We start from the raw sequence: 22,213 nt of genomic DNA, 5'->3' as shown, positions 1-22,213 counted from the left end.
GACAACCTTTTCACAAAGATGGTGGTGAGTATGTGGAACAAGCTGCCAGAGGAGGTAGTTGGGCAGGGACTATGAAACCATTTAAAAGACATGTTTACTGGTACATGAATATGAAAGGTTTAGAGGGATATGTACCAAATGCAGGTAGGTGGGACTAGTATAGATGGGGCACATTGGTTGGCAAGAGCAAGTTGTGCAGAGGGCCCGTTTCTATGCAGTATCCCTAAACTAAACTAAACTGGGTTCATCCACAATTTAATGTTTTCTTATTGAAAATGCTTGGCAACAACTCTATAGCTTGAGTTAGAGTAAGATTTAAGGACATGAACTGCCTTGCGAGTAATCCTGTTCATTTATCAATAAAACTTGACATTCATCAGTATTTAACATTATCAGCCAAATTTAAGACCTTCATTCTTAACTGAAATATAAGCCATTGAGATTTAAAATAAAAGTAGTCAAACCTCTTTTATATGATTCGGGAGACTGTAGGATGGATACGTTAGGTGCTTGACTACTTTGCGCACATAGCTCACGAAGAAAAAACATCCCATCGTTATCACCAAAACTGCAAACAATGCTATGAAAAGGACCTGGACAACTTCTATCGCTCTTCTTTTAGCTATCAATTAAAAAAAAGCATGTTAATGGGGGACTGAGACACGACACATTACATCAGCCCTGCGCAAAATTGCAACACGTCATCAGGACTAGCATCAGCACTTAGACCTCGTAACTCCATAACTTAGGAGCTGATCACAGGGATGCAGCGAGATTAATAGTCCCTCAGAATTGTTTCATTACTGGCATCAATCTGACGCTATCACAGGTTCATCCGTAAATGGGTAGGTAACTAATTCATTACTATTCTGCATGGTTCAGATTTGAGAGCTGCCCAAACACACTGTGCTGAATGTCAGATTAGCAACCACACATATGCACCCATAGTTTAAATATTAATACTGTCAATTATTGTCTGAATAGTTAGAAAGGCAATAACGACAATGGATACATCAGAAGAATTTTTTTTTTAAATGAGCCACAGATTATAAAAATTAGTGCAGCAACAAAAACAATAGGTTGTGGATTTTCAATGGAGCACCTGCTCAACTCCAGAAATTCAGCTCATTAATTAGGTCACATAGTGACATACGTATCGCACAATTCACAGGTAAGGCACGAATATGAGGGGACAAGCTATCTACTGTATTAGATATTGCATTCTCACCTCCTGATAAACGGTACACAGAGAAACCCAAGATAAATACTCCGAGTTAAAGAGTGACACTGGCATGAGAAATCCAAAGTGAGAATCCAAATCATTAAATACAGGGGAAAATAAAATTGAGTAAAGTTTGGGATGGCACTAACACAAGGGAAGTTAAAACTTTTAGTCATGAATATGGTGTTAAGTAGCGTTGTGTGCAGTGCAGTCGTTAAACTAACATTTACCAGACATAAAATGGCTAGGAATTACATTAACAATGTTTAGATTTTTGCAAAGGAAAAACCTTTTCATCCAGAGAGTTGTGAATCTGTGGAATTCTCTGCCTCAGAAGGCAATGGAGGCCGATTCTCTGGATGCTTTCAAGAGAGAGTTAGATAGAGCTCTTAAAGATAGCGAAGTGAAGGGATATGGGGAGAAGGCAAGAACGGGGTACTGATTGTGGATGATCAGCCATTATCACAGTGAATGGAGGTGCTGGGTCGAAAGGCCAAATGGCCTACTCCTGCACCTATTGTCTATTATGATATTATCTAATACTATTGTAGAGACAGAAGGATTAATACCTTTCTTTGTACCAATATTTATAAATGTTCTCTATTCTTACATTTCCAGAACCAAATATAGAATTAATCAACATAGTTCAAATCTGTTATATTAATATGAGGGTGTGGATTATTTTCAGAAGCCACCTTAAGTACCAAGCCTACTTTAATGCAGAGATACAAATGGGGCACAGCACCAGAAATGCTGTGGAAAAATAGTCATAACAGAAAAATAATGTTGATGCATTTAATAACACTAAGGGCAATAAGCATTTTTTTGAGAACGTACAAGGCATGATTAGAAAAGCAGGATTAGTAGATGGTACAAAAATAGGTGGCTCTGTTGACAGTGAAGATAATCAAGAATTTCAGCGGGATTTTGATTAGCTGGCTAGGTGGGCCATGAAATGGCTGAGAGGTTAATTTAGATACGTGTGAGATGTAGTCATCACACAGAGGTGAGGTGGACACCCACTTCCCAAGATGGACACAAAATGCTGGATTAACTCAGCAGGACAGGCAGCATCGCTGGAGAGAAGGAATGGGCCACGTTTTGGGTAGAGACCCTTCTTCAGTTTTCTAGAGTTAGATTAGATTTAGCTCTTAGGGTTAAGGGAAACAATGGGATATGGGGGAAAAAGTTGGAACGTGGCACTGATTTTGGACGATCAGCCATGATCATATTGAATGGCTATGCTGGCTCGAAGGGCCGAATGGCCTATTCCTGCATCTATTTTCTATGTCTATGAAACGTCACCCATTCCGTCTCTCCAGAGATGCTGCCTGTCCCGCTGAGTTACTCCAGCATTTTGTGTCTATCTTCGGTGTAAACCAGCGTCTGTAGTTCCTTCCAACCCACTTCCCAAGAATGAATAGTTTTACCATATGCTAAAGTCACAAGAAAGAACAAGTCTTTGAAAGAGTGCCATGGGATCTTTGGTGAAACAGGGGCCTTGGATCAATGTCTTATCGAAAGCAAACATGTCTAACAATGAGGTGCCCCAATCAGGTATTAAGCATGGGTCATCCCCGGAGCATAGGTTTGTTTTGCGAGTCACTGGAGGAAATCTGGAATTCTCACCACAGAGGAAATGTTAAAGAAGATAAAGGCAACAGTAAATTAAAATGTGCATAAAATTGTGAAATGCCCATTCACATCACTTATTAGAATTTGACGTTCTGTTTCACAATGGAGCGAAATAACAGGGGCATAATTCTGCCCACATATCATTTTTTAAATAGCATTATAACTTATTCATTAACTCCTAATTTGAAATAGAGCAGGGATATAATTCTGCCCATATATCATTTTTTAAAATAGCATTATAACTTATTTATTAATTCCTAATTTAATAAATTAAGATTTAAGTGAATTCAACCATCTCACCATCAGCAGTGACAGCAGAACAATACATTGGGCTGGTCAGCCCTTGCTTTATATGGTCCAATAGAGAGGCCCGAATTTTCAGGCAGTATGTGGTCCACGGTTTGAGATCCAGCAGCACAGTGGATGAAGGGACAGTTACATTACGCACCTGAGGTATGAGTAAACCAATTAGTTGACATTTCCTTAAGCTTGCTCAATAAAACAAAAAGTGCCTAGACTTAATCACAGGACAAAAAAAAAAAAATCAATACCGATATAAATTATTTCTTTTGACAGAATTATAGATAATGTTCTTAAAGAGGGTGTTCAGCTCATTGATCCTGGGCTGCCTCTTTGATAGAGCTGTTGCATTATTTGCACTCCTTAGCCTTTCTTCCTTCTTAGACCTGTAATCTCTTTCTATCTAATTCATCATTGATAGTTACTATTAAATCATCACTCTTTCAGGTTCTAGATTGCAATCCTGTATTGTGAAAGAGTATTTCATCTGAGATCTGATTCATTTCCCAATCACTTTGAATCTGTGTGATCTGGTGACTGATCCTTCTGCCATCAGACACAAACATGTGCATGCACTCTTCAAACCAAAGCACTGCTGTTTAGAGTTTACAGATACAGTGTAGAAACATGCCCTAAAGCCCATGGAGTCCACGCCAACCATTGGTCACCTGTTCACACTAGTTCTATGTCCCACACACTGGGGACAATTTACAGAACCCAATTAACCCACAAACCTGCAGATATTTGGAGTGTGGGAGGAAACCAGAGCACCCAGAGAAACCCGGAGGTCACAGGGGGAACATACAAATTCCGTACTGATAGCACCTGTGGTCAGGATCGAACCTGGGTCTCTGGCGCTGTGAGGTAGCAGCACTACTGCTGTGCCATTGTGCATTAAACAAAATGTCTCCAAAGGAGTTCTATCTCTGACTTCTTTGCTCGGGGCGGCACGGTGGTACAGTGGTGGAGTTGCTGCTGTACAGCGCCAGACCCAGGTTTCATCCTGACTACGGGTGCTGTCAGTACAAAGTTTGTATGTTCTCCCCATGACAGCGTGTGTTTTCGCTGAGATCTTTGATTTTCTCCCACACTCCAAAGACGTACAGGTTTGTAGGTTAATTGGCTTGGTATAAATATAAAATTGTCCCTCGTGTGTGTAGGAAAGTGTTAATATGCGGGGATCGTTGATCGGTGCAGACTGGGTGGGCTGAAGGGCCTGTTTCCTTGCTGTATCTCTAAACTAAACTAATTTTTAAACCAAAATCATTACAGGCGGTATCATTTGCAAGAGTAAGGGATAAAATATTGAAAAATGTTTAATTTAAAATGTAACTTAAGTAATGCAAGGTGTGTAGGAAAGAACTGCAAATTATGGTTTAAATTGAAGATGGACACACAATGCTGAAGTAACTCAGCAGGACAGGCAGCATTTCTGGTGAGAAGGAATGGGTGATGTTTTGGGTCGACACCCTTCTTCAGACTGAAACGTTACCCATTCCTTCTCTCCAGAGATGCTGCCTGTCCCGCTGAGTTACTCCAGCATTTTGTGTCTATCTTCTTTAAGTAATGTAAGAATGTTATAATGGTTGTTCGAGGTGAAGCCGACATGGATCTAACGACCCAGCACTTAGAAATCTATGGAAGCCTGGATGGTTCATCACTGCAACACTAACCAAATTGGTTGCCATAGTTTCCACATCAAAACTGTGCCTACACCTCAAAGAAACAGTGTATTGCATGTAAATGAGATCAAAGCCTTTATTAGAAATACTGTTCTTTTTAATAAAAGACAGTGTTATAGATTCAATCAATATTAGTTCAGGATAAATGGAATAATCATTGGGACACCCTAACCATGACCCTTATAATTTTGTCTACCTCAGTCAAATTCCATTAACCTCCAGTGCTACATGGAAAACAACAAATATTACGTAAATGGCCATGTTGAATGAGTCAGATGAAATAAGTGGAAGGAGTTTGGTGTAAAATATAAACTTCTAAACATAAACACCTTGAGCCAAATGACCTCTTTCTGTGTAAATTACTATCTATCCCTTTGAACCATCATCTTTTCCTTCTAGTCATAATAACTTACTTTCATATTTCCATTGTCATTCATTTCCCAGTAATATACTTCATAAACAATATCCTGATAGTAGTATTTAAGGGATATTCCATTCTCATGGACTGGGTCTGAAATGTGGATATGAAGCAATCCTGCTTCTGACAGCACTTCCACCGATGGAGGACCAATCACCGCTTGAAAAGAGAGGAAGATTACTTTTGATTTTACAAACTCAGCGTTTCAGTTTTTATTACAATAATATTCAATGTAGAGTGTTATACACTGTTCATTTATCGGACTTGAAATTACAACAGAAAATTACGACTATCGTTTATTCCTGCTTCCTTCTCACTGCCACTTGCCTCTAAAGGTACCAGCTCATATGAGGATACAGTTCTATGGGCCTCAGTACACTCAGACACTTAGAGTGTCTCTAAATATCCAAGCAACTTTACTTCACATGAGAGTTTGATAAGTTTAGGCAGATTTGTTTTCTTTATACAGGACACTACAATCTCGATATTATCCAGATTAATTTCTTGGAAAGCATTTCGCCTGAATCCTAGATTCCAATGCAATGGGAGTGTCTCTCATGTTGCACTGGAAGTTATCAATGCAAATTATTAATGCAAAGTACTTTCACGTCGGCAGCAAAAATGTAGGCGAGTACATTTAGGTTTGCAGAGTTTGCACACCATCCATTTCCACATTGCCAAAATTGCCCCATGTTAAAACAGATCAACTCACAAAAAGTTGGTACTAATAGGTGCACAGGGAAGATTGAAAAGAGCATTCTGCAAAAAAACAGGACAATTTAATGTTGGCATAGCCAACCGTCAGCCTTTTTTAAGGCAACGCCCCGAGAAGTTTAAGCACGTCACCTATCGTAGCTCAGTAGCTCGTGGGTTCTAGTTCCATCCCAGAGGTTTGAACACACTGGGAATTACCCCCTCAGCAAGGACCAAGGCAGTTCTGCACTCATGCAGACACCATCTAATACATGAAACATAAAATGGAAGCAACATCCAGCCACCCCTAGATGGTTCCTCCATTTAACATCTCATGTGCAAGATAGTATCTGCACGTGTAGAACTCCCTCAGTAAGGATTTTAAAAAATGTGGGGCTTTTTGAAGAACATCAGGGCATCTTCCCAGTGTCCTTCTTAAATGGGATCACATTTTCTGCCGATTTGCATTGTTTATTTGTGGGACCTCGCTCTATCCAAATTGGTTGTTATGAGACATCAAGGCCGTGCCTGCATATCAAGAATACAGTGTTGGACTCATTGCATTATACAGTTCAGAAACAACTTGTTCGTGCTAACCAAGATGCCCTATTAAACTAATCCTATTTGCCTGCACGCGACCCATTTGACCATAAAACACAGGAGCAGAATTTGACCATTCAGCCATATTGAGTCTACTCTGCCATTCAATCATGGCTGATCTATATTTCCCTCTCAACCCTTCTCCCCGTAACCTGTGATGCCTTTCCTAATCAATCTCCTATCAATCTCCACCTTAAAGATACTCAATGTCAGTCTCCACAGCAGTCTATGGCAATAAATTCCACAAATTCACCATCCTATGGCTAAAGAAATTCCACCTCATCTCCATTTTGAAGGCAGTTCATTTTATCCTGAGGCTGTGCCCTCTGGTTCTAAACACTCCCATTACTGGAAATATCCTTTTCATGTCCATATTTAGATATAACTGAGATCATGAAAGGCCTTATGTAACTACTTCTTTTAAACAAAGATGGTTACTAATTTAAGGATCCAATCACTATTCCATTCAGGACATTGAGAGACCATAGATACCACCGGATTCTATAACAAGATCTCTCAAGCATTTTTAGTTTAGTCTATTTATTGTCACTTGTACCGAGATACAGTGAAAAACCTTTGTTGCGTGCCAACTAGTCAGCTGAAAGGCAATACATGATTACAATCGAGCCATTCACAGTATATAGATATATGATAAAGGGATGCAGATACATGATCATGTATTTTCAGGATAATGAGATGTAGATGCATTTGAGAAAACATGACTAAGATGTGTAAATTTCTTACTGTCTTTGTATGGACAAAAAGGGTTTATTTCAACCCATTCTGACGTTCCACCTTCATACTCCATTCTCACTCTCAGATAATACTTTGCGTAGAACGTAAGGCTGTCCAACAAGTCACATTCCGTCGCATCAGTACGGGTGCAGTTCAATGCATCTGTCCAGTTCTCTTGATTCTTTCTTTCAAAGCTTCTGAGAAAAATAAAAAGATTCCTTCAAAATTATTGCTAAACTGAAAGTTATCTGTACCAAAAACAGATATTGTATTTTAAAGAAAACAGCTAAATCAGAAGGAGCATTTACAATGAACTCACTTCTAATCCAAATTAGAATAAGATAATGAATAGTGCAAGACAGGCCACTTCATTCTCATGCCTGCTCCATCGTTCAACACTGAAAATCAGATTGATCTGTCTTGAATACATTCAGTGACAGAGCCATCGCAGCTTTCCTTGGTTCCTTTCCGAATGCAGCAATTTCTTCTCATATCAGTCCTGAAAGGCCAACCCTTAATTTTGAAACTGTGATTCCTGGTTTCAGACTTGCCAGCAGGGGGAATCTCCAACTCTGCAACTTCCAAGACAAGCCCAACAAGAATTATGTACGTTTCAAAGAGATCTTAACATGTATTTGGCAAAATCCCCAGAGAATTAGCTTAATAAGGAGCTGATCTTTAGACTTTACAGGGTGGAAACAGGCCCTTCAGCCCTTTGCACCGACCAATGGTCACCCCGTACACTAGCACTGTCTTACACACTAGGGACAATTTACAAAAGCCAATTAACCTAACCTGCTAACCTGTATGTGTTTGGAGTGTTGGAGGAAACCGGAAAAACTCCACGAGGTCATAGGGAAAACATATAAACTCCGGACAGACGGCATCCATAGTCAGGATCAAACCCGGGTCTCTGCCATTGTACAGCAGCAACTCAAACGCTGCACTACTGTGCCGTTTAATATGGAGCTGAGCTCACACAAAAAAATGTAAATCACAAGTTGTTCACAGTGGTCGTGTACAGATTTATAACAACACATTAATATGTATACAAGTTGATGCACGAAAAGTTCCGCCTTGTTCATCTATTTTTCAGTGTTAGTGACTAACAACTACGAGCATTATTCATTCATCAGAAAAGTTAGGCATGTTTCATCACAGCCAAAAAAACAAATCTGCTATGAACAAAAGATCAGCAGATTGTGCCAGACATTTCCTGGGAAGTTTGTCTGATTGGCAGAGAGCCAACAAACAGATTGCTTTCACAAAAAGCCATAGAATGTCCTTGAAAATAATCCATGCAAATCCCTGGTGCACATATGCAGAGTAGTGATCCCCCATAGACAGAAAAAGCTGGTGTAACTCAGCGGGTCCGACAGCATCTCTGGAGAAAAGGAATAGGTGATGTTTCGGGGCAAGACCCTTCTTCAGATCATATGGTCATAAGGAATGGGAATAGAATTGGGCGATTCGGCCCATTAAAGTCTACTCTGCCATTCAATCATGGCTGATCTATCTCTCCCTCCTAACCCCATTCTCCTGCCTTCTCCCCATAACCTTTGACACCTGTACTAATCAAGAATCTATCTATCTCTACCTTAAAAATATCCACTGACTTGGCCTCTACAGCCTTCTGTGGCAAAGAATTCCACAGATTCACCATGGGAGAAACTCAGCGGGTACAGCATCATCTATGGAGCGAAGGAAATAGGCTATGTTTCGGGCCGAAACCCTTCCTCAGAGGTTTGCATGACTGGCAGGGTGCAACTGAGCAAATTCCTTTAACACAAAGCTACTGAGATCCCTGGAAAAAATCCATGCAAATTTCTGGTGTAGATATCCAAATGTAGTGATCCTACGATTATTCCAATTTAAACGATCGATAGAAGAAGATAACAAACGTTAATGTGCATCAGAAGAAATGGTGCAACAGGCTGAATTCCAAATTTCCACAGCTTAGGGAGGTTCTGGGCAAGGAACATAGGACATATAAAATAGGTGCAGGAGGAGGCCATTCGGCCCTTCGAGCCAGCACCGCCATTCAGTGTGATCATGCCTGATCGTCCCCAATCAATCGCCATAAGTGTCTGCCGTCTCCCCATATCCCTTGATTCCACTAGCCCCTAGAGCTCTATCCAACTCTCTCTTAAATCAATCCAGTGATTTGGTCTCCACTGCCCTCTGTGGCAGGGAATTCCACAAATTCACAACTCTCAGGGTGAAAACTTTTTTTCTCACCGCAGTCCTAAATGGCCTCCCCTTTATTTTAAGACTGTGGCCCCTGGTTCTGGACTCGCCCAACTTTGGGAACATTTTCCGTGTATCTAGCCTGTCCAGTCCTTTTATAATCTTATCTATTATTATCTTCTATTAATATATAAAACTCTCGTGCCATCCGACCGGCTGCCTTTCTGCCTTTTGATTCGTTCCATCGTGTGATGTCACAATGCCCAATGCTCGCAGATGTCCAATCGGAATGGCCGATGCTCGCGGATGTCCAATCGGAATGGATCCATTTACATGTACGGCTGCCGGCTGCATTTCTTCCTTTGATTCCTTGCCACGCCGAATCCAGACGCACAATCGCCGAGATCTTTTCCATTTCGGTAGAGATTTCACTTTTCTTTCTAAGTATCCGCTCCTCATTACATTTCGTCGTGTTTAAGTACACTTTTTTAATCAAATCCTCTCCCCCCCCCAATATTTAAAAAATAAACTGGCTTCTCACCCATAGAAGCAGCCATTTGGGTAGACATTTCACTTTTCATTCCAACTATCCACTCCTCATTAGATTTCGTTATGTTTATGTCCACATTTTTCATTAAATCCTTCTTCCCCCCCCCCCCCCCCCCCCCCCCTCCCCAACTCATTCATTTTGTCGCCTCCTGCTGACCAGCGACCATAACGGCTGCTGCCGCCCGCATCTCGCCTCAAAGACGCCATTTAAAACCAGCCGCACTGCTCATTCCTGAGCCGCTTGAGTTGGAGAACCACGTCTCCCGTGGGGGATACGGGTAGGGAACGGCTGCGTTGGGGGAGCAGACCCAACGGTTCTGCCATTGGTCTAGTTATTATATAAAACTCTCGTGCCATCCGACCGGCTGCCGTCCGGCTGCCTTTCTGCATTTTGATTCGTTCCATCGTGTGATGTCACAATGCCCAATGCTCGCAGATGTCCAATCACAATGCCCAATGCTCGCAGATGTCCAATCGGAATGGATCCATTTACATGTACGGCTGCCGGCTGCCTTTCTTCCTTTGATTCCTTCCCACGCCGAATCCAGATGCACAATCGCCGAGATCTTTTCCATTTCGGTAGAGATTTCACTTTTCTTTCTAAGTATCCGCTCCTCATTACATTTCGTTGTGTTTAAGTACACCTTTTTAATCAAATCCTTCTCCCCCCCCCCCAATATTTCACAAATAAACTGGCTTCTCACCCATTGAAGCAGCCATTTCGGTAGAGATTTCACTTTTCATTCCAACTATCCACTCCTCATTTGATTTTGTTATGTTTATGTACATATTTTTCATCAAATCCTTCTCCCCCCTCCCCCCCCTCACTTATTTTGTCGCCTCCTGCTGGCCAGCGACCATAACAGCTGCTGGCGCCCGCATCTCGCCTCAAAGACGCCATTTAAAACCAGCCGCACTGCTGATTCCTGAGCTGCTTGAGTTAGAGGACCACGTCTCCCGTGGGAGCTACGGGTAGGGAACGGCTGCATTGGGGGGGGGGGGGGGGGGGCCTTGGTCTAGTATATTACTAAAACTCTGTTCTTGACCGGTTTTGGCTTTCTGTGCTGCGGTTTCCGAGAGTACGCCGCCACCTACGACCGTCATTTTGGCCACCTCGCTCAGAGCCCCCCTCCGCCGCATGTGTGCCGAGGATTTTTCCCGTCGATGAAAATTGACAGAGATATTAATGTTTTTACAACATTCCCCATTCTCTCTGCTGCCCCTGCTGGAGGGAGGAGGGGGAACTATAAAACCAGGAAGTGGTGTGCCTCAATCAGTCTCTGCAAGTGGTGTGCCTCAATCAGAGCTTTGAATGACTGACAAATGTCTACAGCACTGTGAGTACCCTTAATTTGGTTTGAAAATGAAAATATGGTTAGAGGTAAAAAAGCACTGCCTGCAAATGGTTGTTTGGGTTTGGGTTGAAGTAAAAAGGCACTCTCTCTCCCCCCCCACCCCTCCCTCTCCTCTCTCCCCCCTCCCTCTCCTCTCCCCCCTCCTCCGGGGGGGGGGGGGGGGTAGTTAGTGTGTGATGCTGCATGCCGCCTCCCCCCACACAAACACACGTTGGGGGAACAGACCCAACAGGTCTGCACTTGGTCTAGTTTTATATGTTTCTATAAGATCACCCCTCATCCTTCTAAACCCCAGTGAATACAAGCCTAGCCTTTTCAATCTTTCCTCATATGACAGTCCCGCCATCCCAGGGATCAATCTCGTGAACCTACGCTGCACTGCCTCAATCACAAGGATGTCCTTCCTCAAATTAGGAGACCAAAACTGTACACAATACTCCAGATGTGGTCTTACCAGAGCCCTATACAACTGCAGAACCTCCTCTCTACTCCTATACTGAAATCCTCTTGTTATGAAGGCCAACATTCCATTAGCTTTCTTCACTGCCTGCTGTACCTGCACGTCAACTTTCAGTGACCGGTGTACCTCCCCCTTACCCAACCTAACCCTATTGAGATAATAATCTTCCCCCTTGCTTTTGCCACCAAAGTGGATGACCTCACATTTATCTATATTATCTATATTATACTGCACCTGCCATGTCATCTGCCCACTCACTCAACCTGTCCAGGTCACCCTCTAACCCCCTGCAACCCCCTAACACCCTCTTCACAGTTCATACTGCCACCCAGCTTTGTGTCATCCGCAGAATTGCTAGTGTTGCTCCTAATTCCCTCTTCCAAATCATTAATATATATGGTAAACAGTTGCGGCCCCAACACCGAGCCTTGCGGCACTTCACTCGCCATTGCCTGCCATTCTGAAAAGGACCCGTTCACTCCTACTCTTTGCTTCCTGTGTGCCACCAATTTTGTATCCATGTCAACACCCTACCCCAATACCATGTGCTCTAACTTTAGTCACCACTCCCGTGCGGGAACTTATCAAAGGCTTTCTGAAAGTCTATATACACTACATCCACTGGCTCCCCTTCATCCATTTTACTTGCCACATCCTCAAAAAATTCCAGATTAGTCAAGCATGATTTTCCTTTCATAAATCCATGCTGACTTGGCCTAATCCTTTTACTGCCATCCAAATACCCCATTATTATAATTGACTCCAGCACAGAGGAAAGACCACAATACTCTCAATACTGCATTGGATAAACAAACATACCCAATGGTATAGGCCCTGCGTGCAACTCATAAATTGCAATCTCTTCACAGTGCCTGATTAAATTGGGTTTATTGTTGACTTTTCAGGGAGTGTCAGAATGAAATCTGGAGAGCAATTTACTTGTCAGTCCAGTTCAGTTTAGTTTATTGTCACGTGTACCAAGGTATAGTGCAAAGCTTCTGTTCCATGCTAACCAGTCAGCAGAAAGACAATACATTGTTACAACCCATCAATTTACAATGTATACGGGAATAACATTTAGTGCAAGGTCCCAGCAAAGTCCGATCAAGGATAGTCTGAGGGTCACCAAAGAGGTAGATAGTAGTTCAGCACTGTTCTCTGGTTGTGGTAGGATGATTCAGTTGCCTGATAACAGCTGGGAAGAAACTGTTGCTGAATCTGGTGGTGTGCATTTTCACACTTCTATACCTTTTGCCTGATGGGAGAGGGAAGAGGGATTGGCCAGGGTGCGACTCGTCCTCGATTATGCTGCAAGACTTGCCGAGGCATCGTGAGCCATAAATGGTCAATAGAAGGGAGGTTGGTTTGTGTGATGGTCTGGACATTTCTTTATTTCTAAATGTGTTATTAGTGAGGAAAACCCAGAAGCCCAGCTTAAATACCAGAAAGAGCACACCATCTACCAAATTAGCCACCCACCCATCCAATCCCAATGCTAGTTAATGCTCTGTCCCACTTTCCCGAGCTACTCACGAACTCTCCCGAGTATTCCCTTTGATTCGAACACAGAGAATTACGGTAATAGCCATTCGTAGGTACTCGGGCCTATTTTTAACTAGTGGACATTTTTCAACATGTTGAAAAAAACGTCCCGACTTATCTGATGCCCCGAGTTCCTACGGCTGGCTTTACGAGCCGCTACGAAGCATCTATGGATTCCTTCGGCCTTTTACGAGCTCGCTACCGACATTCCCCGAGTTTGAATCAAGGGGAAAACTCGGGAGAGTTTGTGAGTAACTCGGGAAAGTGGGACAGGGCCTTTACATTTACAAGTGCTACAATGACAACACCAGCCATCTCAGAACCCAGAGACCAGAGTGGAAGTAAGTCATCCTGGATCCTGAGAAACTGCCGAAAGGAGGAAATTATGATATTACTGACTCAATAGCATGCATGTTAAGCTAGGTACAAAATGACTGGAACGTCCAGCCGTTCAATAGTGTCCATTATAAAAGTGGAGGTAAATGAAAAGCATTTAGCTTTATTTTGCCATACCAGTAGGTTTTGGACTGCAACTGGGCACAGAACCATACTACTGGCATAGTGCACCACTATCATACGTTCATTATCACTGATAAAATTTGTTTCCATAACAATATTCCAGCTGAAGATTTTTTTAATTCCCTTACCCTTGAAATTGAACAGAGTAGGTCACCGGACCAAGTTGAAGAACATCTGGATCCCATTTCACAACATGCTTCATATTGTAAGAATCGACGGTCACGTTTTCCGGTCTAGACACTAAACAAAGAATGCAAAAATTACATGTTATTAGGAAGAGAAATGCAAAATATTTTATTTTGCCCACACACGGAAATACATTTTTCTCTAGTTGCTAACATTGAACTCACATCAGCATATCTAGAGTTCCGAGTGTTTTGTTGTCATGTCCCAAACAAAGCAATGAAATTCTTACTTGTACAATAATAGGGCACCAGCCAGATGCACAGGCTATCGCAGTATGCTGTGTCTCAGTAAAGTTAATGGAATGGAATTTGCAAAGATGAGTACTATCAAGGACTAATATTCTCATGCATTTAGCATATGATGAAAGATGATTTTCTCTCAATATAGTTCCTGGGATTTCTCACCATTACATAAAATTACTTCAGTTACTTAAAAAGACAAAGTCCTGGAGTAGCTCAAGCAGGAACTCTGGAGAACATGGATGGGTGACGTTTTGGGTTGGGACCCTTTTTCAGACTTACTCCAGCACATTTAATTACTGGCATCTGCAGTTCCTTGTGTCTACTTTCAGTTATTGAACATGGATGGTGAAAGTCACACATGTGGTCACAGCAAAAGATGTAGGATTGTGCCACAGATAAGAAATGTAAGTTCCCACTGTTTAGAACAAGCAGATTCTTAACATAATCTTAAGATTGGAAGTGTAGGGCTTGAAGCCAATAACAGTTACGTGAGAAAAAAAACTTGGGTGCTCACAGTACAACAGTAGATTCTCGTTCTAAGGTTTTAATTTATACTTTCTCTGCTGGAGAGGGAAAACCAAAGTCTGTCCCACTGATTTACTCCAGCATTTTGTGTCTATATTCAGTTTAAACCAGCATCCGCAGTTCCTTCCTGAACATGGATAGGTGTTGGAAGACTGATTGCAGGGATGGGAAAAAAAAAACTAGAAGAGTGAAGGGCAGGACAAAGCATGGCAGGTCATGGTAAACACAGGCGAGGGGTTGTTGGGCAAAGGCCAAAGATGAACACACACAAGGTGTGAGACAAAAGGATTAGAGAGCTGCATGGTAGACAAAAATGCTGGAGAAACTCAGCGGGTGAGGCAGCATCTATGGAGCGAAGGAAATAGGCAATGTTTTGGGTCGAAACCCTTCTTCAGACTGATGTGAGGGTGGGGGGGGAGGGGGCGGGAAGAAGAAAGGAAGAGGTGGAGCCAGTGGGCTGAGGGAGAGCTGAGAAGGGGCGGAGAAAGTAGGGACTACCCGAAATTAGAGAAGTCAATGTTCATACCGCTAGGGTGCAAACTGCCCAAGCGAAATATGAGGTGCTGCTTCTCCAATTTACGGTGGTCCTCACTCTAGCCATGGAGAAGACCCAGTACAGAAAGGCCGGATTCGAAATGGGAGGAGGAGTTGAAGTGCTGAGCCACCGGGAGATTAGGTTGGTTATTGCCAACCGAGTGGAGGTGTTCGGCGAAGCGATCGCCAAGCCTATGCTTGGTTTCACTGATGTAGAGCAGCTGACATCTAGAGCAGTGGATGCAATAGATGGGGTTGGAGGAGGTGCAAGTCTGCCACACCTTGAAAGACTGCTTGGGTCCTTGAATGGAGTCAAAGGGGGAGGTAAAGCGACAAGTGTAGCATTTCCTGCTGTTGCAAGGGACGGTGCCCGGAGAGGGGGTGGTTCGGGTGGGAAGGGACGAATTGACCAGGGAGTTACGGAGGGAACGGTCTCTGCGCAAAGCAGACAAGGGAGGAGATGGGAAGATGTGGCAAGTGGTGGGGTCACGTTGGAGGTGGCGAAAATGTCAGAGGATTATTTGTTGTATATGACGGCTGGTAGGGTGGAAGGTGAGGACAAGGGGGACTCTGCCCTTGTTACGAGTGGGGGTGATGGGGAGTGAGAGCAGAGTCACAGGGTATAGAAGAGATCCTGGTGAGAGCCTCATCTATAGTAGAAGAGGGGAACCCCCGTTCCCTGAAGAATGAGGACATCTCCGATGACATAGTGTGGAACACCTCATCCTGGGTGCAGATGCGGCGTAGACGGATAAATTGGGAGTAGGGGATGGAGGAAGCAGAGTGGGAAGAAGTGTAGTCCAGGTAGCCATGGGAGTCATTAGAGAGTTGCAAATTGTGTAGCTAGAGGATTGACGAAGTGCGAATTGTTTAGGAATGTAGGCAACACCACCAGAATCTCCAGTAAATTAGGTCAATGATGTTGTTATCAGAAAAACAGTTGCATCTGAATTGGATGATCAGCCATGATCATATTGAATGGCGGTGCAGGCTTGAAGGGCCGAATGGCTTACTCCTGCACCTATTTTCTATGTTTCTATGCATCCCTTCCATTCCAAGTGACATGTCTGCTACCCGAGGCATTTCTTTTTTCTTACTTGTGTTATGTAAGCAGCAGGTTAGGATTGTAGATCCATTCAATGCCTTCAGATAAGACTGTGTAAACAGATGCTATGTCGTAGTTAAATGATTGTTTTGGACAAGAATTCACAGCAGTGATCCATAGTCTGTTTAGCAAAAGTGCAGTTCATAACCAGGGCCTTTTGCCTTACAGTCCACATAAAACTAAAGGAATGCTGCAAACAGTTTAATGAGGACTTTTTCCCCCCCATGTAATGTTCAAAAGTTGCAATTCCACTTTTGGATCATTTATGGTCTTGCCATTGTTATATCCAGTGCCAAGCTGTTGTGCATTGCGTTTTGGTCAGAGAGTCATAAATAGTCTTGACCCCAGGTAAGTATGTAATTTTGCAGGAACTGTAGATACTAGTTTACAAAAAAATGACACAAAGTGCTGGAGCAACTCAGGGTTAGGCAGCATCTCTGGAGACCATGGGTAGGTGTCATTTCGAGTTACGACCGTTCTTCAGACTGATTGTATTACTTCAGAAAGCGAAGTCAACCAGATGGTTTTATATTCAATCTACCATTTTAGGTGTTTAAGAAGGAACTGAAGATGCTGGAACATTTTAAGAAATCTCCTTCACTCCATAGATGCTGCTGCACCCGCTGAGTTTCTCCAGCATTTTTGTGTACCTACCATTTTAGGTACTAGTTTCACTTTTCAATTTTAATTATGTAATTTAGTTCCAATGCTTCAGTTACACTGGTGGGATGTGAATTAATTTTAGGGAATCTGGGTCTGTGGCTGACTCATTTGGTAACAACAGTAAGCAGACCTTGCAAACGATTGTGTCTAAGATGGGAATTGAACCTGCAGCCCATGCAACACATTGAGATATTAGCAATGGAACACTGGGCTGACTAATTACAAATAAATTCTCTACTGCAGGTTGAGCACGGAAAATAGAACCACTTGGGAAACCAGCTTAGAAAACATCAATTATCATTTACATATCTCTCCTACCTGCTTTAACCCAATTTGAAGTTTCATTTCCATATTCTGCTCTCACTCTTAGGTCATATGGAGCATGGAAAGCGAGACTGTCCAACAATAAGCATTCTGTCTCCGTGATGTGCTTACAGGTCTGTTCATCAATCCATGTCCGGTTGTCTCTCCTTTCGAAAGATCTAAAATTAAGATTGCAAAAGACAGTCAGTGTAACATTCTTTTGCACAATAAATCTGTGCAAAAAGAGGAAGTGAGTACTCTGAAGAAAACAAAGTTATTCATGTTTCAGGTCAGGTCTCTTCTTCAGACCCCCCCCCCCCCCCCCCCCCCCCCCCCTTACTGCCCCTCCCTCCCCCGCCTTCCTCCACTGAAAGTCAGTTAACAAGATCCACCTATGATCACAAGAGAGCATCAACCTTGCCAGCAAATTTGATAACATATCAAGCTGAGGAAGGGTCCCGACCTGAAACGAGTTACTCCAGCATTTTGTTTCTATTTAAGCTTTTGACATTCCCTTGTTGCTCAAGTTAAACTTTTGATGTAGCTACTATGAAGGCACCTTGTGATTTTTACTACATTAGAGTAGCTAAATGAATACATAAATGCTGCCGCTATGATTCTTGGTCATTGGCACAAATTATCCATAGCATCAGCACTGTGATCAGGAATCTTGGAGGAGTGCCAACAGCGAAGTTCTCCACCCAAGAGAAGCTTTCATCCAAACAATACCAGACAAAAGTAATCCTGGGAATTACTTGCTTATCCCACATACAGGAAAGGCTGCACAGCAATGGGCATAAAATCAGAGAAAAAAGCAAGATTCCTGCCAACGCATCTATTTCTTCATCACTGTTGAAATCACAGGGCAAATACAATGCCAACAAACTGAATATGCACGTCACCCATTTCAATGTAGGAGATATAGAAAGAATTAGCAATTCTTAAATGGTTAGGGAGGGGGTGCTCAGAGGAACCTGGATGCCTCTATATATCAATCTCATTCAGGCTGAGCAACCAAATTAGGAAGATAAATAGTATACTGGCCTGTGTTACAAGACGACACAAAGAATATGGCAGAGTCCAGGTGAGACCTGACCTGGAATAGCGTGTATGTTTCTGGTCTCACTACCATAGGAAGGACATGCATGCAATAGAGTAAGCGCAGCAATGGCAGAAATTGATTCCTGAGACAATAGGCATCCACGCAAGGAGGCATGACACAGTGTAGCTTGTATTCATAAGAGCCATGACAGGATAGATGTAGGGCTGGCTAGATTACCCACAACGAGGGATCACAGTATAATCGCTTGGCCAAGCAAGAAGAAATGTATGTTCATATGTTGTTGGAGCAGAATTAGGTCATTTGGCCCATCAAGTCTACTCCGCCATTCAATCATGACTGATCTATCTTTCCCTCTCAACCCCATTCTTCCGACTTCTCCCCATAACCCCTGACACCCATACTAATCAAGAATCTATCAATCTCCACCTTAAAAATATCCATTGACTTGGCCTCCACAGCCTTCTTCGCCTTGCCCTTTGGAATTCAAGGCGGCTATAGACTAAGTCACTCGATATGCTCAAAACTGAGATACGAAGATATTTAGGGAAGCAAGAGAAATAAAGTTAGTGCAGGAAAGATACAGCAAGGATATAATCAGCCACAATCTCAAAGGTGCCAGAGCAGAGCAAACACTCGGAATTGAATTACCTACTTTTCTGCTTGTTGCTAAATATTCCTAACGTAATGGGAAAGCCAGACAATTTCCAACTCACTGCAAAGATTTCGATTGTTCCTGGCTTCTTTGCAAACTTAATGCTCCATTCATTTTCAAAGATGAACGGCTAATTTTCTGGTCGATCATGTCCCCTCTATTCTCTGGCTGCATGTACCCAAATCTCTCTTCAAGTGCTTTGTTCTCTTTTATTTTACCGCTTGAGCTATATTTTCCAAAAACCTTCATTTCCTATTTGCTTCTTTCTATTCTATTCTCTGGACACACATGGCTGCACCAGTCCCACCCCTGAATGAATAAAAACACTATTTACTGGCTACCCATCAGCTTTTACCATTTTTGTGTATCATTCCACCACTGCGTATGGAGTGAAAGGATATTTTTTGAAGCAATCACATGGGAGACCTGCTCAGAGTGAAGAGATGAATGAGAAATACAGCCCATCAAAAAACAAAGAGGTGAATAGAGCTAGACAGCAATATTGGGCACAATTGAAATGAGGGAAACTCAAGTAAACCACATGCATTTCTAAAACTAGCATATAGGTCTGGCTTAAGAAAACACGAGTCATATGAATAGGAAAATGGTCACGAGTGTTATGCAGTTATGGGACAATTGTAGGTCCTCTCAGGAATTGATCACATAATCTCTTTTGATCCCATGCAATCCCATTCCACTGTAGAACTTCATATTGGAATGTCCATCACCTGTTCACTTTATAAAGGTGCACTGTCAGCGAAACCACCACTTTATTTCCTGCAAAAGACCTGTTATACTTGCTGTGTGTCAGGTTCAGACCTCAGATCTCTACATTTTTTTTTTTTTAAAGGCATGCGCTCCATGATCCGAGTAAGCATTTTCTAACAAAAAGCAATTATTCTACTGTTTCTGGAAATATTCACCAGGCAGGCAGCATCCCTGTAAATTTAATATTTTAGTTTGATAATACCATACAAAATGCTGTTCTGAGAATAGGTAATTGTCTTGAAGAGTTAACTATTTCTCACTCTGCAGATGGTGCCTGATCTGCTGAATGCCTTTTAGTACAGTCTGAAGAAGGTTCTCGACCTGAAACGTCACCAATTCCTGTTCTCCAGAGATGTTGCCTGACCTGCTGAGTTATCCAGCACTTTGTGAGCTACTTGTGAACTCACAAAATTTGAGTGAGCGTTTTCCTCAGTACTCTGAAAAAGGGAGGATTTTCAACCTGATCAATAATGATGCAGGATTTCAGAAGACAGATATAAATTAGACAGATTGGAAGAGCAAGCTTCAGGTTCTTGAGGAGAGGCAACGATCCAGCAGTTTCAAGAATTGGTGTTTACTTCAGATTTGTTTGATCTAAAATCTCCAGCTGTCATGCTGGAAGTTACAGTTTCTCGATTATTAGTCCAGTAACATGTCGGTCGGTCAAAGGCAAATACAATGTGCACTGACTTTCATTCTTTCACAATGTGCACAGCATTACTCAAGTTTGTTGAAGCTCTCTGTTCAAGTTTTATTTACATGTTTTTCATTTTCTGGTTTAAATTTAAATGATTTTTCATCCTCAAGATGTTTGAATTCTGCTTAATACATGAAAGGAATATTCATAAACTAATAATTTATTTTTCATGAGAAACAGTCAAGTAGGAATTCAGGATAGACTTTCTCAGTGTTGGGTTGAAAGGTTCAGCTGCCCGAGTTTAACTCATCCTTCATTATAACAGTTGAATTCCTTACCAAATATATTCCTGAAACATACAAATCATTGATAGATTATTGTAGATGTGAAACTACAGTGCAATGACTTTCCCAGTATCACTCCATTGCTATGCCCTTAATTGAATTGAATTTAAAGATATAGCATGGAAACAGACCTTCGGCCCACTATCCATGCTGGCCATCAATCACCCATTCGTACTAGTTCTGCTATCCCACTTTCGCATCAACTAGGGGCATTTTACAGTGACCAATTAACTCACATGTCTTTGGGATGCAAGAGAAAATCAGAGCAAAGGAAACCCACATGGTCACAGGGAGAACATGCAGATTGCACACAGACAGCACCCAAGATCAAGATCAAACCCAGTTCTCTGGCAATGTGTGACCCTTTTATATGTCATGTGCTTGTAACTAGTCACCAACAAAAATTAGGAAACTATTTTATGTTTAAGATACTATGGAAAGTAAATCTAGAAACAAAGTTCCATGGCAATTTAAACAGCTTACTTGTGGAGGTATTAAAAAACTAAATAAATAGTGTTCTGAAAAATGAATTTCTAGATCATTGCTTTTTTGGTGTTTCACTGCCGTACTGCTTTACAGGTACCTACTTACCTGATCTGAGCCTCCAAACGGATTATGGAAATTGGATGCTTGAGAACAGTAAATATAAGATCCTGCACTAAAATAATTTAAGATAGTTGTTTTAAATTAAAACTCAGACCCTTACCTTTGAACAGAGTATGTCAATGCAAAATCTTGGAAAAAGACTGGATTCCATCTGAGGACACGCTTCCACTCGACCAGATTAATAGTCGTGTTTTGTGGGTCAGGGATCTTTCCCAGCACTGTATAAACAGAAAATATGTGTTAACATCTTAATCTGAAGAAAATGCTTTCTTTAATTCAAAAAATGGGAAAGGAAGCTAATAATTACACAATGGGCTCCATTAAGAATGCCCATATTAAGATCCAGTGTTAATTATACATAACCCACTGGGCTCTGACTGGCAATGCAAATTTAAAATTACTTTTCTACACAAAATGGGTGTCAGAAGTAGGGATATGCACAGGTCCACCTTGGCTTTTAAATATCTAATCTTAGGCTCCATGTCATAGGAGAAACTCATAGGAGATTTATTAATAATTCCATATAAAGAACAATCTTCACATTTCTATTTTCATTGAATTATTTGATGTACCTTGTAGATTAATATCTTGAAATGTATATTATATGGTTGACAATAGACAATAGGTGCAGGAGTAGGCCATTCGGCCCTTCGAGCCAGCACCGCCATTCACTGTGATCCTGGCTGAT

At 42.0% G+C, this 22,213-nt stretch overlaps 1 protein-coding gene across 2 annotated transcripts in view; it reads right to left on the bottom strand.

Moving 5' to 3' along the window:
* Window positions 1-22,213, bottom strand: part of LOC129702968 (interleukin-10 receptor subunit beta-like) — a 44,485-nt gene that overhangs the window by 3,496 nt on the left and 18,776 nt on the right. For both annotated transcript variants that reach the window (XM_055645087.1, XM_055645086.1), the window contains exons 2-8: window positions 21,626-21,743; window positions 17,471-17,634; window positions 14,026-14,137; window positions 7,295-7,482; window positions 5,253-5,416; window positions 3,158-3,305; window positions 465-622 (exon numbers count right to left, since the gene is read on the bottom strand). In XM_055645087.1, coding sequence (XP_055501062.1) covers window positions 465-622; window positions 3,158-3,305; window positions 5,253-5,416; window positions 7,295-7,482; window positions 14,026-14,137; window positions 17,471-17,634; window positions 21,626-21,743 — 1,052 coding nt within the window. The remainder of the gene's footprint in view (window positions 1-464; window positions 623-3,157; window positions 3,306-5,252; window positions 5,417-7,294; window positions 7,483-14,025; window positions 14,138-17,470; window positions 17,635-21,625; window positions 21,744-22,213) is intronic.

The sequence above is a fragment of the Leucoraja erinacea genome, chromosome 13, assembly GCF_028641065.1.
Source record: "Leucoraja erinacea ecotype New England chromosome 13, Leri_hhj_1, whole genome shotgun sequence".
NCBI classification, from domain to species: Eukaryota; Metazoa; Chordata; class Chondrichthyes; order Rajiformes; family Rajidae; genus Leucoraja; species Leucoraja erinaceus.
This window is presented reverse-complemented; position numbering and strand designations above follow the sequence as displayed.